The sequence below is a fragment of the Oncorhynchus nerka genome, linkage group LG4, assembly GCF_034236695.1.
Source record: "Oncorhynchus nerka isolate Pitt River linkage group LG4, Oner_Uvic_2.0, whole genome shotgun sequence".
Taxonomy (NCBI): domain Eukaryota; kingdom Metazoa; phylum Chordata; class Actinopteri; order Salmoniformes; family Salmonidae; genus Oncorhynchus; species Oncorhynchus nerka.
Genome location: NC_088399.1, coordinates 9,549,412 through 9,565,973, shown reverse-complemented (window position 1 = coordinate 9,565,973; position 16,562 = coordinate 9,549,412). Strand labels below are relative to the sequence as shown.

The following is a 16,562-nucleotide window of genomic DNA, read 5'->3' as shown; positions in this document are numbered from 1 at the left end:
CTGGCTCGAGAGGTTTCTTGCCCCGGTTGGCTCGGAAGGCACCCATCCCACGTCAGGCCTCAGCCGGATCGTCAGGTTTTTACGCCCAGCCGGCTCGTCAGGCTGCTACGCCTCTGCTGGATCATCGGGCTCCCACACCTCAGCGGGATCGACAAGCCTCAGCCGGATCGTCAGGCTCCTATGCCTCAGCCGGCTCACCAGGCTCCCACGCCTCAGCGGGATCGACAAGCCTCAGCCGGATCGTCAGGCTCCTATGCCTCAGCCGGCTCACCAGGCTCCCACGCCTCAGCGGGATCGACAAGCCTCAGCCGGATCGTCAGGCTCCTATGCCTCAGCCGGCTCACCAGGCTCCCACGCCTCAGCGGGATCGACAAGCCTCAGCCGGATCGTCAGGCTCCTATGCCTCAGCCGGCTCACCAGGCTCCCACGCCTCAGCGGGATCGACAAGCCTCAACCGGATCGTCAGACTCCTATGCCTCAGCCGGCTCACCAGGCTCCCACGCCTCAGCGGGATCGACAAGCCTCAACCGGATCGTCAGACTCCTATGCCTCAGCCGGCTCACCAGGCTCCCACGCCTCAGCGGGATCGACAAGCCTCAGCCAGATCGTCAGGCTCCTATGCCTCAGCCGGCTCACCAGGCTCCCACGCCTCAGCGGGATCGACAAGCCTCAACCGGATCGTCAGACTCCTATGCCTCATCCGGCTCACCAGGCTCCCACGCCTCAGCGGGATCGACAAGCCTCAGCCGGATCGTCAGGCTCCTATTGCCTCAGCCGGCTCACCAGGCTCCCACGCCTCAGCGGGATCGACAAGCCTCAGCCGGATCGTCAGGCTCCTATGCCTCAGCCGGCTCACCAGGCTCCCACGCCTCAGCGGGATCGACAAGCCTCAGCCGGATCGTCAGGCTCCTATGCCTCAGCGGGATCGACAAGCCTCAGCCGGATTGTCAGGCTCCTATGCCTCAGCCAGCTCACCAGGCTCTCACGCCTCTGCCGGTTCATCAGGCTCACCCAGGTGGGATGCCGGGTGGTGCCTCCAGAGGGGGGGGACTGTCACGCCTGCTCCCGCTCTTCCCTTCGGGTGCCAGGCTCCCCAGCCTAACACACTCCTGCCATCATCATTACGCACACCTGCCTTCCCCCCCATCACGTGCATCAGCGATTATTGGACTCACCTGGACTCAATCACCTCTGTCATTACGTTCCCTATATCTGTCTGGTTCCCCGCTGTGTTCCCTGCTTCTGAATTGATTGTCATATGTCCTTGGTTACCCGTGTGCTGACTCTGTTCCTGTGTTGTTCTATGTCTGTTCCCGATTAAATGTTTGACTTACCTGCTTCTCATCTCCGGTGTCGGTCCCTACATGGATCAAATGCACATGGTTTCCATGTGTTTGATGCCATTCCATCTGCTCCGTTCCAGCCATTACTTTGAGCCGTCCTTTTCTCAGCAGCCTCCACTAATCTGCTGGTATAGTGTGACCATCTTTGAAAGCATCAACATTATTTTTTCAGTCCAAAAACCAAATTTGGAGTGAATCTGACTTTAGTCCATGAGAAGAAGATTTTTAGGATTATTTTAAGCATTATCGTTACATAGTCAAGAAAGTTAATTGTTAATAGTTTTCTTATTTTGTAAGAAATAAATGCCAAACTTAAACATGGTTCATTATGGTAATGTCTTAGATGATCCTAAACAGTTTCACGTTGATAGGCCATTGTGAAGTGAATTTACAAAGGATTTAAATGCATACGTAATCAATAACTCCCACCCATCTCTCAACCAATCCCTTAGCTTTTTTGCAAATTAAGTTTTAAGAGATGTACCGTGGACAAAAATACTGAATTGTTATTTGGATCATGAGAAGGAAGTTTTTCAAAGTTGGAGGAAAATCTATCCTGACGGACCTTATGGGTCCTTGAGGCAAAGTCTCAAGGTCAAACGGCACGACAGAAATGAGGGTTTAACACTATATCCGCCATAGGCCAACGGGCCACTGACATTTGATTTTGTAAAGAAGCTGTTTCGAGACTGTTTTATTTTCTATAACTCTATTATTAATCACATTTATTGTGAGGGAAACAAAAACATGCTATGTGTTGCAGTAGGCCTTTAGAATAACTAAACAACACCTAAAGTACACTGAAACTACACATAAACTACTCCGAAACTACACATAAACTACACCGAAACTACACATAAACTACACCTAAACTACCCCGAAACTACATCGAAACTACACATAAACTACACCTAAACTACACCGAAACTAAACCTAAACTATTCCTTAACTACACCTAAACTACACCTAAACTACACCAAAACTGTTTTTGATCAGGGCCCTGGTCGAAAGTAGTGCACTATGTAGGGAATAGGGTCCCATAGAGCTCTGGTCGAAAGTAGTGCACTATGTAAGGGAATAGGGTGCCATTTGGAACACAATCCATCGCTCTGTGGTCTATTTAAACCTACTGGTTTATAGGGTAGTAAATTAAGAGTCTGGGCCTCCTGGTTTGGGAATTGAGAGACTGTGAGGACTGGGATCCTTCAGACCGTGGACGTTATCCCCCTTGACGGTCAACACAGCAGAAAGTAACACACAACAATAGGATGTTTGGATGGCTGGGGACTGTGTGTGGACACATACACTCATGCACGAAAACACACATTCTTTTAAATTGACATTGTAGTCATTTTAGCAGACACTCTTATCCAGAGCGATTTACCATTAGTGCATTCATCTTACACACACACATACACACACACACACACACATGCACACACACACACACTTTTACAATGACATCTGTTCCTTGTGAACTCTTTAGGAGGGGAGCATAGGCCAGTCACAGTATAAAGTGAAGCTTTAAGGCTTAGTTCTATTCCCGTCCTGTTTACATCCTCACATGATTCTAACACGGGACTCTTCAGTAGCAATAAATACGATCAGCGACCGAAATTCACATTCCATGCGATCCATTCCCGAAACAGAATTAACGTGAATGACACACTTCCATGTGTTAGTTCCAGTTGAACTACCTTTCAAATTGCACCCTATTCCGTAGTAGTGCACTATTATAACAAGTAGGGTTCTATGTAGGATGCAGCCTTAGAGTTGGAAACATCTCACTCTCACTTTCACTCATCTATAAGTGTCCCGGAGACATAGCCAAGTGTGACTTACAACACTATACCGTCACGACACAGCCACGACACCGTCATTACACTATACTATCACCCAACCAAAAGTATGATTCATACCTCTCCTCCTTTGCCCTCTCCCTTTCTGTAAAACATATGTCAAAATCACAACAACATGTTTTTGCCGTAGTTTATTAGCTTTTCCTGGTAGCAATGACTTAAGTGGCCCAAACGTTTGTGTGTTAGGCAACAGTGGGTATTTGCAAACTCTGTTGTCATCAAGCCAAGCTATAAATTGACACATTTGGAAGTCACATGTACACTAAATTAGATGAAGCAAGCGCTCACTCAATCAGACTTGGGTTTAAGTAGTATTTTAAATCTTTCAGCTTTGAGTGTTCGCTAGACTAGAGCCTTGAGTGCCAGATGGGCGGGGCTTGCACTTTTTGGGACAATTCCATTGGCTCCATTGCGCCAGACAAGCTTGACAAATACTATTATAAATAAATACTAAACACTGTTTGAACTTTTTTTTTAAATTTGCTGTTTTATACTCTTGTGAATTCAATGGTTTTTACTAGATTACTTGTAGTTTTTCATGTTGTCTGTCAAAATTTTTTGTAATGACTTTGGTGCTGCCTATCTTGGCCAGGGCGCTCATGAAAAAAGAGATTTTAATCTCATTTTTTAATTTTTTTTTATTTAACTAGGCAAGACAGTTAAGAACAAATTCTTATTTTCAATGACAGCCTAGGAACAGTGGGTTAACTGCCTGTTCAGGGGCAGAACAACAGATCTTGTCAGCTCAGGGATATGAACTTGCAACCTTTCAGTTACTAGTCCAACACTCTAACCACTAGGCTACCCTGCCGCCCCAATGAGCCCTTCCTGGTTAAATAAAGGTTAAATTAAATAAATAAAAACCCAGGACTGCTGCTGTATACAGCAGAAGGAATTCCACTCCACTCCGCTCAATCTTGCTGCTGTGCAGTTTCAAGTTCATTCAATTCTGTCAGCACTGTGGCAATACAATAATCCATGTGTTAACTGTTCCTCCAAGGAGATGGGAAGTGGAAAAACAAATGCATTTTACAAAATACACTGTATGTAAGTGATTACCATGATTAACTACTGGCTGGGAGGCGTTTTCTGCACATTCCAGGTAGCTCCCTCTTCTTCTGGCCTTTATGTGAATTCCTGGACCTGAAGATTGAGAGTGTTCATTGAGAATAACGGTTTCCAGTTGGGGACTCAATAAATCAAATCAAATCAACTACGCATCAGTTTAACTGTTTCTCTCGTTGAGTTTTCTTTTTACCGTTGGCTTGCCTTAAAAGTAGTGATGGGGGGGGGGGTGTATAGTTACATTTCCTTCATAGCTTGTTTTCGATAATCTTTCTATATTTGTAGTAAACACAAAAAGACATATGGTGAGCAGTATGTTTGGAACATCGAAACCCAATGAAGTATCTATTGCATATCGTATCGGCACCTAAGTATCAGGAGGTCCAATTCCCAGCCCTACTTAATAAAATCAGTCGTTATTTTGGGCTGGCTTTTCCTCTTCGTAGTGTGTATATCTTCCCCGTGTTGTAATCAGGTTACAAAGAGGATTGTAAAAGCTATCTTTCACCAAAATCTTTGCCCCATTGTCTCATTCTTGTCATCTTTTATCATGATATCTGATCATTGAATTAATGAACTTCCTGGCTTTCAAGAACTGGTATACTGCGCATGCCTAGCAAATCCTTTTTATTGGGACACATCCACAATCAGAACCTGCTTGTAAATGTACTTAAAGGTGTCACATTCTAACTATTCCCACTGTTTTGAGAGGTAGTTTTGTTCAAGGTGTCACCTTTTAACTCTTCCCCCTTCTTGTAAATGTAGTGAAAAGGTGTCCCCCTCTAACTCTTCCCCCTTCTTGTAAATGTAGTGAAAAGGTGTCCCCCTCTAACTCTTCCCCCTTCTTATAAATGTAGTGAAATGTTGAAATGTGTTTAACTCTTCCCCCATGTACATTTTGTGAAATGTGTCCTTCTCTAACTCTTCCAACATGTAAATGTTGTGAAATGTGTCCCTCTCTAACTCTTCCTCCATGTAAATGTTGTGAAATGTGTCCCCCTCTAACACTTCCCCCATGTAGATGTTGTGAAATGTGTCCCTCTCTAACTCTTCCCCCATGTAAATGTTGTGAAATGTGTCCTTCTCTAACTATTCCCCAATGTAAATGTAGTGAAATGTGTCCCTCTCTAAATCTTCCCCAATGTAAATGTTGTGAAATGTGTCTCCCTCTAACTCTTCTTCCTTGTAAATTAAATGAAAGGTGTTCCCCTCTAACTCTTCCCCCTCTGTTTGTAGATGTGAATGAGTGTGAAAACCGCCCCTGTTCTAACGGACAGTGTAGGAACACAGCCGGCTCCTTTGCCTGCGAATGCTCCCCTGGGAGCAAGCTGGACACCACAGGACTCATCTGCATTGGTAAATACACACGCACACACACACACATGCACACACACACGCACACACACACACACACACACAGTTTTGTATAACTAACTTTGTGGGGACACACAATTCAGTTCCATTCAGAATCCTATTTTCCCTAACACCTAACCTTAACCCTTAACCCTAACCCTAGCTCCTAACCCTAAACCTAGCTCCTAACCCTAAACCTAGTTCCTAAACCTAGCTCTTAACCCTAAACTCAATTCTAACCCTAACACTAATTCTGACCTGAACCCTAAACCCCCTAGAAATAACATTTGACCCTGTTGGGACTAACAAAATGTCCCCAGTTGGTCAAATTCGTGTTCGTTTACTATTCTCATGGGGACTTCTGGTCTAAACACATCCACTGTCAACACAGTAGATGAGATGGACTTTCTGTGTATATCAAACGACCATCAATGTATTTTCAAATTGAAGAGAAATCAACCTCTTTCAGGTCATTGGAATGAATAATTCCTGTCTATGTAGAAATTGAATAGAGAATGGTTTTGAAAAAGGCCATTTACAGCTGGAATGCAATGTTAGTTAGTGCAGTTAAACCTACATGCCACCTATAAATGTCTGTATAAATATACACACTGCATGTACCCTGTACTTCAATTTTGTTTTTATTTAGGCTAAGTTATGTAACTGTGCACTGCAATTTAGCATTTAGCTGTCAATGTGTACACTATAAACAAAAACACTTCCTCCTTTTCCATCTGGTTCCCTAGTCCACCACCACCCTAAAAACTGTCATTTTAATCATAGACAGCCTGAAGGGGACCTGTTGGCTGAATATCCAAGATGGCCGCTGCGAGGTCAACATCAACGGCGGCACCCTCAAGTCAGAGTGCTGTGCCACCCTGGGCGCTGCCTGGGGAAGTCCCTGTGAGCAGTGTGAGATAGGTAAGTCACACACATACCTCCAGCTACCCCATAGACAATGATCAGGGGTTCTCAGCCCTGGTCATGGGTAACCTCTTTTGTATGCAGTATGGCATCCATATTAGGAAGTTGTCAGTTGTCTGATGGAGTTTGGTTTGACCAATGCCGACTTCCTAATATGGATGCAGTAATTATAATTATTTTTTACCAATGATTTTTATTTATTTTTTTACCAATGAAATGTAACTTAATTATGCGGGGGCCATAAACAATAACATGTTTGATTTGATTTGATTTAGCAATGCTGGATACTCCAAGAAAGGTTCAAATCTCACCTTTCTGGTAAAAAATGGTTATAAAATTGCTGAGGTGTAGTCACTTTTGAGGACACAGTACAAATATGAAATATTGTATATGCTGTATTATCCTTATATATATATATTTTTTAATTCATATTTGTATGTTTAGTGTTAGAGAAAATATTTTCTAATGGTACTGTATCTCTTGATCAAAACGTCTGGCCCCAACCGCTGTGGACATCATAGAGCTCTAGCTTGGCTTCCTGAACGTGTCTTTTTACCAAATCGGCTTTCATCTCATGTTAATCTTGTCTATGACAATCAGAAAGTGTTTTTTTGTTGTTTCAAATCTATTAATTATTTTACATTACTTTGCTAAATTTCGCTATAAATCGATCTCTGAATGTACTAGAGTGATAAATCCATTCTCTCCTGCTGAGCTACGATGTCAGGATTGAAGCATGTGCTTTGTAAGTAGTGTTCAGGGTTCCCTAGTCAGCCAGGAGTTGGAAGAGCGAATTAAATAGTAGGAGGAACATCCAAGCTTCAAGTAGAGTCAGATTTCACACCTCACGTCACTCTCCTGTGTCCGTGAGAACCAGAGCTACCTGCTCAGTGCAAGCCATTTCAATAACGGTGTCCACAGATCCATTTAGAAGCTAAATTGTCGGTCCGTCAGAACTGGTACAAGAACCACGTTGCTTTAACTTGATCATGATCATTTGGTCTGGTATTTGCATCATTAATGAATAAACACTGATAGTCTTTACGGCCAGTTAAGAGGAAAATAGCAAATGACCTGGTTTGTGTTGGGGATTTCTGTATCTGTAGTTCGTACTATAAGTAGGTATACTACTGAACTGTAACACATGATGGCCACAGGAACCAAGGGCTAAATATTTGAATATGTTGTTTTGGGTGACATGGCCTTGGACCTGACTCTGTGTCTAAAGTAAACTGGGATTAGTAGTCCTTTTTTTACATCTTTAACAGAATGGTTTCCCCATTACAGTAGTAATAAATAGAACTACAAAAACCTGCCATTTTTTTTTTTTTTTTCATGTGGTCTGACACAATGCCCAGTGCAGTGAATGCTCCGGCACAGCTCTCTGCTCTTGTCATTTCCCTCACTGAAACAACCTTTCAGTTTAAGCTTTCACCGCTTGTGTCCCAAATGACACCTTATGGGCCCTGGACAAAGTAGTGTACTATATAGGAAATAGGTTGCCATTTGCGACACAACCAAGTTATGTTTTCCTTTTTTCCCCTTTTCTGGCCACACAATCTACCCATATACCCATAATGCATTTGCCAGCAGTTAGTATAATGAAAATCCAAGCCACAAAAAGCTTTATTTAAAATCGTATGGTTTTTCATCAGTGTAAGACAAACCCTACCCAATGATGATGTTTTGCTTGTGCTATACCACACACATGCCTTGATTTGGGCCGTTTGGGCTATTTACAGCTAATTCAGCGCTTTCTAAATCTCAGTGCTTAACTTAGCTTCATTATTCTGTCAGTGCGGATAAGATATAAAAGCCCTGACCTGCACTTTATAATCACTTGCATGTGTTACACTGTGAGGCTCTGTCTGGAACAGAGCAGGGTTCCAGTAGTCCTTTAATATGGTTGCGTACTATCGCACCCTATTCCCTATGAAGTGCACTACTTTTGACCAGAGCCCTATGCGGGCCCTGGTCAAAAGTAGTGCACTACACAGGGAATAGGGTGACATTTGAGATGCAAGACTGTGTTTGCTAGCTTCCGCTGTGAAATATGTTCTCTCAGAGTCCCCATAAAGTGTCACCTTTGGCAACAAAATCCATGATTCACAACATTCCCATCCACAACGACATTCCGACCTTTTGCAGATTCCATCTGTTCAAGGGGCTACGCCAGGCCGCGAGGAGTCAAATGTGAAGGTAAGTCCGACTTCAAGCATCAGCTGTTTTTCAGTCTACAAAACCCATAACCTTTGCTAGGTGTCTCTGCCAATGACAAAGGGTGGAATAAGTTTCAAGGTTCCCCACGGTCTTCAGAGATAGATGGGAGAGGTTTAGGGTAGCTGAAGGCTGGGACTAAAAACAAACTAAAGATAACTAATGTAAAATATACTGTACTGTGTCTGTAAAAGGTCATAGGAGATAAGGTCTTAAGATCAAAAGGAGATAAGGTCTTAAAGTCAAAAGGAGATAAGGTCTTAAGGTCATAGGAGATAAGGTCTTAAGGTCATAGGAGATAAGGTCTTAAGATCAAAAGGAGATAAGGTCTTAAGGCCATAGGAGATAAGGTCTTAAGGTCATAGGAGATAAGGTCTTAAGGTCATAGGAGATAAGGTCTTAAGATCAAAAGGTGATAAGGTCTTAAGGTCATAGAAGATAAAGTCTTAAGGTCATAGGAGATAAGGTCTTAAGGTCATAGGAGATAAGGTCTTAAGGTCATAGGAGATAAGGTCTTAAGGTCAAAAGGAGATAAGGTCTTAAGATAATTTAGCATGTCACTTAAAAGAACCCTAATTTATTCTCTTCATTGACCCTGACCCATCGATAAGTAGACCTCTCCATAGCTGTGGGATTGGGGTTATTGGAACTCAAGAAAATGTCATTTGACAGGGCTGTCCACAGAGCAAAAATACATGTCTTCATTCTGGATGTATATGTGGAATGGCTATAACAATTTTTTTTACAGTGTACAGGATCTTCACAGTAGGACTGCCTTGTTGAACATGTGAACTTTCATTTGCCTTACTTATAAACTTCTCTGGAATCCGATAATATGAAGAAACAAATTACAAGCCTAGTTTAAGCCAATGAGAAACCACTGAGCTACACAGGGAGAAAGAAAGCATCCTTCCTGGCTAGTCATGATTGGCTGAGATAATGGTGGGGCTGGACATGCCGATGAGTCCTGATTGGTCTGTCATGTCATAGGCTGGGGATTCCCCAGTCAGTACATAGATAATCCTAGCTTTGGACAACTGCAAAAGGGTCGCTACAGCTCTCAAAAACATTGCTGCCCTGAATTTAGCTCTGTTTAAGTAGAGTGACTACTTAAGAGAGTGTGAACTATGCTGAATGGGCGTAAACAAAGAAGAGCTCTCTGGGAAGTGTGAAATTCTCATTACAATCTTTCAAAGGGCATTTACTCCTACTTGTCTCTGGGATAACATGTTTATCAACTTTCAAAGCAGCATAACCTTCCCATGCAGCGGTCTAAGGCACTGCATCTCCGTGCAGGAGGCGTCATTTCAGTCCCTGGTTCGAATCCAGGCTGTATCACATCCGGCCGTGATTGGGAGTCCCATAGGGCGGCGCACAATTGGCTCAGCGTCGTCCGGGTTTGTTCTTAACTGACTTGCCTAGATAAATAAAGGTTACATTTACCATTTTGATAAACAAATCATTTGCTATAAGCCTCAATAGAGAAATACAGATGTAAGTCATCAGAATCATTCAGTGCTTAAAACAATTGAAATGGAAATCAGTTATTGGGATTGGGATGGGATAAAACGTATTATCGTATGTGAAGGATGTTTTCATATTGACAGACACCATCTGATAGTGTAGGGAGTTTCCCAAGTAACAATTTTCATTGAATATCATCAAATAGAGCCCATTGCTAAAAGGTGCTATCTAGAACCTAAAAGGGTTCTTCGGCTCTCCCCATAAAACACTTTGAAGAACTCTTTTGGCTCCAGGTAGAACCCTTTTGGCTCCAGGTAGAACCCTTTTGGTTCCAGGTAGAACCCTTTTGGGTTCCATATAAAACATTTTCCACAGAGGGTTCTACCCGGAACCAAAAAGGATTATCCTATGGGGGAAGCCAAAGTCACCTTTTAGAACCCTTCTTTCTATGATTGTATACTATAATGGTAGCAAATGCCTTGTGACACAAATAAAGATTTCACCTCTGCACCTTTTGTCTCTCTCTGCTTGCCGTAGACGTGAACGAGTGCGTGGTCTTCCCAGGTGTGTGTCCCAATGGGTACTGTGTAAACACCAAGGGCTCCTTCAAGTGCCAGTGTCCTGATGGTCTCACACTGGACTCCAGTGGCCGAGTCTGTGTGGGTGAGTGGACAAAACGGTGCAAAATTCCCGAAACATTCCCAAATTTCCCTGTTTTTTTCCCGAAATCCTGTTTAGAGTATTTCTGGAATAAGCTGTGAGGGAATCTTCCAACCTGGAATTCTTCAACTGAGATTAATTTTTTTATTTATTTTAAAAATGGATTTTAGGAAATTATTGGAATTCTGCAACCTTAACAGACACAGTGATCCAATGAGTTGAAATATTCTCTTGGCCAGTTTCCAAGACACACATTAATTAAGCCTAGTCCTGAACTGAAGAACTATTTCAATGGAAATTCTCCATTGAGCATGCTTTTAAGCCCAGGGCTAGGTCAAATCGTTGTCCCAAAAACCGCACCTCTGTTTATTTCTCAAATGTTGCAATGTGTAATTGTTTGACCAAGGAGGTGACTGAGAATTGTTGGTTGAAGCCTTAGAGGGAGGGTTGTTGAGTAAGTTGCTTGTGTTGTGTTATCTTTATTGGTTTATGAAAGAAACTCCAGGGAATTGACAGTTTTCTCTAAATAAAGTCTGGTAAGAAAATAGACCATATAATAACTATATTGAACATAAAATATAAATACAACATGCAACAATTTCAAAAGATTTGATTGAGATAAAGTTCATTTAAGGAAAGCAGTCAATGGAAATAAATTCATGAGGCCCTAATCTATGGGTTTCACATGACTGGGAATACAGATATGCATCTGTTGGTCACAGATACCTTTTTAAAAAATCCAGTCAGTGTCTGGTGTGACCAGCATTTGAATGAAGGCCAAATCAAACGAGCATTACGTCGCCTAGATGCGAGAAAAATAGACTTGCTTTCTAATTTGAAGCGCATGGCGCTATTGACGGCGTTGACGCTCGCGGCCCCGTCTGTTTTCTGTACATTCTAATTACAGCGTGTACGCGCTCATTCACTTAATGTAAAGTGTTACCTTCATGTAAAGTGTTACCTTAATGTAAAGGATTCTTTAATGTAAAGGATTCTTTAATGTAAAGTGTTACCTTAATGTAAAGTGTTACCTTAATGTAAAGTGTTACCTTAATGTAAAGGATTCTTTAATGTAAAGTGTTACCTTAATGTAAAGGATTCTTTAATGTAAAGTGTTACCTTAATGTAAAGTGTTACCTTAATGTAAAGGATTCTTTAATGTAAAGTGTTACCTTAATGTAAAGTGTTACCTTAATGTAAAGAATTATTTAATGTAAAGGATTCTTTAATGTAAAGTGTTACCTTAATGTAAAGGATTATTTAATGTAAAGGATTCTTTAATGTAAAGTGTTACCTTAATGTAAAGTGTTACCTTAATGTAAAGTGTTACCTTAATGTAAAGGATTCTTTAATGTAAAGTGTTACCTTAATGTAAAGGATTCTTTAATGTAAAGTGTTACCTTAATGTAAAGTGTTACCTTAATGTAAAGGATTCTTTAATGTAAAGTGTTACCTTAATGTAAAGTGTACCTTAATGTAAAGTGTTACCTTCATGTAAAGGATTCTTTAATGTAAAGTGTTACCTTAATGTAAAGTGTTACCTTCATGTAAAGTGTTACCTTAATGTAAAGTGTTACCTTCATGTAAAGTGTTACCTTAATGTAAAGGATACCTTAATGTAAAGTGTTACCTTCATGTAAAGTGTTACCTTAATGTAAAGTGTTACCTTCATGTAAAGGATTCTTTAATGTAAAGTGTTACCTTAATGTAAAGTGTTACCTTAATGTAAAGGATACCTTAATGTAAAGTGTTACCTTAATGTAAAGGATACCTTAATGTAAAGTGTTACCTTCATGTAAAGTGTTACCTTAATGTAAAGTGTTACCTTCATGTAAAGGATTCTTTAATGTAAAGTGTTACCTTAATGTAAAGGATTCTTTAATGTAAAGTGTTACCTTAATGTAAAGTGTACCTTAATGTAAAGTGTTACCTTCATGTAAAGGATTCTTTAATGTAAAGTGTTACCTTCATGTAAAGGATTATTGAATGTAAAGGGTACCTTAATGTAAAGTGTTACCTTTATGTAAAGTGTTACCTTCATGTAAAGGATTATTTAATGTAAAGTGTACCTTAATGTAAAGTGTTACCTTCATGTAAAGTGTTACCTTCATGTAAAGGATTCTTTAATGTAAAGTGTACCTTAATGTAAAGTGTACCTTAATGTAAAGGATTCTTTAATGTAAAGTGTTACCTTCATGTAAAGTGTTACCTTCATGTAAAGTGTACCTTAATGTAAAGTGTTACCTTAATGTAAAGTGTTACCTTCATGTAAAGTGTTACCTTCATGTAAAGTGTTACCTTAATGTAAAGTGTTACCTTCATGTAAAGTGTTACCTTCATGTAAAGTGTTACCTTCATGTAAAGGATTCTTTAATGTAAAGTGTTACCTTAATGTAAAGGGTACCTTAATGTAAAGTGTTACCTTAATGTAAAGGGTACCTTAATGTAAAGTGTTACCTTAATGTAAAGGGTACCTTAATGTAAAGGGTACCTTAATGTAAAGTGTTACCTTAATGTAAAGGGTACCTTAATGTAAAGTGTTACCTTAATGTAAAGTGTACCTTAATGTAAAGTGTTACCTTCATGTAAAGTGTTACCTTAATGTAAAGTGTACCTTAATGTAAAGGGTACCTTAATGTAAAGTGTTACCTTAATGTAAAGTGTACCTTCATGTAAAGTGTTACCTTCATGTAAAGTGTTACCTTCATGTAAAGTGTTACCTTCATGTAAAGGATTCTTTAATGTAAAGTGTTACCTTAATGTAAAGGGTACCTTAATGTAAAGGGTACCTTAATGTAAAGTGTTACCTTAATGTAAAGGGTACCTTAATGTAAAGTGTTACCTTAATGTAAAGTGTACCTTAATGTAAAGGGTACCTTAATGTAAAGGATTCTTTAATGTAAAGTGTTACCTTAATGTAAAGTGTACCTTAATGTAAAGGGTACCTTAATGTAAAGGGTACCTTAATGTAAAGGGTACCTTAATGTAAAGTGTTACCTTAATGTAAAGGGTACCTTAATGTAAAGTGTTACCTTAATGTAAAGTGTACCTTAATGTAAAGTGTTACCTTCATGTAAAGTGTTACCTTAATGTAAAGTGTACCTTAATGTAAAGGGTACCTTAATGTAAAGTGTTACCTTCATGTAAAGTGTTACCTTAATGTAAAGTGTACCTTAATGTAAAGTGTTACCTTAATGTAAAGTGTTACGTGTTACCTTCATGTAAAGTGTACCTTAATGTAAAGTGTTACCTTCATGTAAAGTGTACCTTAATGTAAAGTGTTAACTTCATGTAAAGTGTACCTTAATGTAAAGTGTTACCTTAATGTAAAGTGTACCTTAATGTAAAGTGTTACCTTCATGTAAAGTGTACCTTAATGTAAAGTGTTAACTTCATGTAAAGTGTACCTTAATGTAAAGTGTTACCTTCATGTAAAGGGTACCTTAATGTAAAGTGTTACCTTCATGTAAAGTGTACCTTAATGTAAAGTGTTAACTTCATGTAAAGTGTACCTTAATGTAAAGTGTTACCTTAATGTAAAGTGTACCTTAATGTAAAGTGTTACCTTCATGTAAAGTGTACCTTAATGTAAAGTGTTAACTTCATGTAAAGTGTTATCTTGTTAGGATCTTATTTTATTTTTGTATGTGTTAACTATAAACTCCACTGTATCTGACAGACGTGCGGTCTGAGCACTGTTACCTGACGTGGGAAGAGGACTCGTGTGCCAAGCCCGTGCCCGGACGTTTCCGCATGGACGCCTGTTGCTGCACGATGGGCGCCGCCTGGGGGAAGGAGTGCGAGGCGTGCCCCCTGCCTGGCACTTCCGAGTATGACGCCCTCTGCCCCCGAGGCCCAGGCTTCGCCAACCGAGGAGACGTACTCACCGGCAGGCCCTTCTATAAAGGTGAGGGAGTAGCGTTGCAATATATTGGTTGTTTCACAAAAGGTTTTCCAGAAATCCAGGTAGTTAGTGTCACTCCTCAATATTACATAATTTAGCAAACAGATAACAGGAAGTAAGGATAGGAAGTATAGGAAGTAGGACTAGGTAGTGATTAATATCTGTTATAGGAAGTAGGACTAGGTAGTGATTAATATGTGTCTGTTGTAGGAAGTAGGACTAGGTAGTGATTAATATGAGTTATAGGAAGTAGGACTAGGTAGTGTTTAATATCTGTTATAGGAAGTAGGACTAGGTAGTGATTAATATCTGTTATAGGAAGTAGGACTAGGTAATGATTAATATCTGTTATAGGAAGTAGGACTAGGTAGTGATTCATATGCATCTGTTATAGGAAGTAGGACTAGATTAATATCTGTGATTAATATTTGTTATAGGAAGTAGGACTAGGTAGTGATTAATATCTGTTATAGGAAGTAGGACTAGGTAGTGATTAATATCTGTTATAGGAAGTAGGACTAGGTAGTGATTAATATGCATCTGTTATAGGAAGTAGGACTAGATAGTGATTAATATCTGTTATAGGAAGTAGGACTAGGTAGTGATTAATATCTGTTATAGGAAGTAGGACTAGGTAGTGATTAATATCTGTTATAGGAAGTAGGACTAGGTAGTGATTAATATGCATCTGTTATAGGAAGTAGGACTAGGTAGTGATTAATATGTGTCTGTTATAGGAAGTAGGACTAGGTAGTGATTAATATCTGTTATAGGAAGTAGGACTAGGTAGTGATTAATATGCATATGTTATAGGAAGTAGGACTAGGTAGTGATTAATATCTGTTATAGGAAGTAGTACTAGGTAGTGATTAATATGCATCTGTTATAGGAAGTAGGACTAGGTAGTGATTAATATCTGTTATAGGAAGTAGGACTAGATAGTGATTAATATCTGTTATAGGAAGTAGGACTAGATAGTGATTAATATCTGTTATAGGAAGTAGTACTAGGTAGTGATTAATATGCATCTGTTATAGGAAGTAGGACTAGGTAGTGATTAATATCTGTTATAGGAAGTAGTACTAGGTAGTGATTAATATGCATCTGTTATAGGAAGTAGGACTAGATAGTGATTAATATCTGTTATAGGAAGTAGGACTAGGTAGTGATTAATATCTGTTATAGGAAGTAGGACTAGATAGTGATTAATATCTGTTATAGGAAGTAGGACTAGGTAGTGATTCATATCTGTTATAGGAAGTAGGACTAGGTAGTGATTAGTTATAGGAAGATTAGTGATTCTATCTGTTATAGGAAGTAGGACTAGGTAGTGATTAATATCTGTTATAGGAAGTAGGACTAGGTAGTGATTAATATCTGTTATAGGAAGTAGGACTAGGTAGTGATTAATATCTGTTATAGGAAGTAGGACTAGGTAGTGATTAATATCTGTTATAGGAAGTAGGACTAGGTAGTGATTAATATCTGTTATAGGAAGTAGGACTAGGTAGTGATTAATATCTGTTATAGGAAGTAGGACTAGGTAGTGATTAATATATGTTATAGGAAGTAGGACTAGGTAGTGATTAATATCTGTTATAGGAAGTAGGACTAGGTAGTGATTAATATATGTTATAGGAAGTAGGACTAGGTAGTGATTAATATGCATCTGTTATAGGAAGTAGGACTAGGTAGTGATTAATATGCATCTGTTATAGGAAGTAGGACTAGGTAGTGATTAATATATGTTGTAGGAAGTAGGACTAGGTAGTG

At 39.9% G+C, this 16,562-nt stretch overlaps 1 protein-coding gene across 1 annotated transcript in view; it reads left to right on the top strand.

The window, feature by feature from the left end:
* Nucleotides 1–16,562, top strand: part of LOC115117097 (fibrillin-2) — a 261,948-nt gene that overhangs the window by 125,910 nt on the left and 119,476 nt on the right. Inside the window, exons 20-24 of the mRNA XM_065017208.1 lie at nucleotides 5,504–5,623; nucleotides 6,404–6,541; nucleotides 8,693–8,743; nucleotides 10,763–10,888; nucleotides 14,565–14,792. Of these exons, the coding sequence (XP_064873280.1) occupies nucleotides 5,504–5,623; nucleotides 6,404–6,541; nucleotides 8,693–8,743; nucleotides 10,763–10,888; nucleotides 14,565–14,792 (663 nt within the window). The remainder of the gene's footprint in view (nucleotides 1–5,503; nucleotides 5,624–6,403; nucleotides 6,542–8,692; nucleotides 8,744–10,762; nucleotides 10,889–14,564; nucleotides 14,793–16,562) is intronic.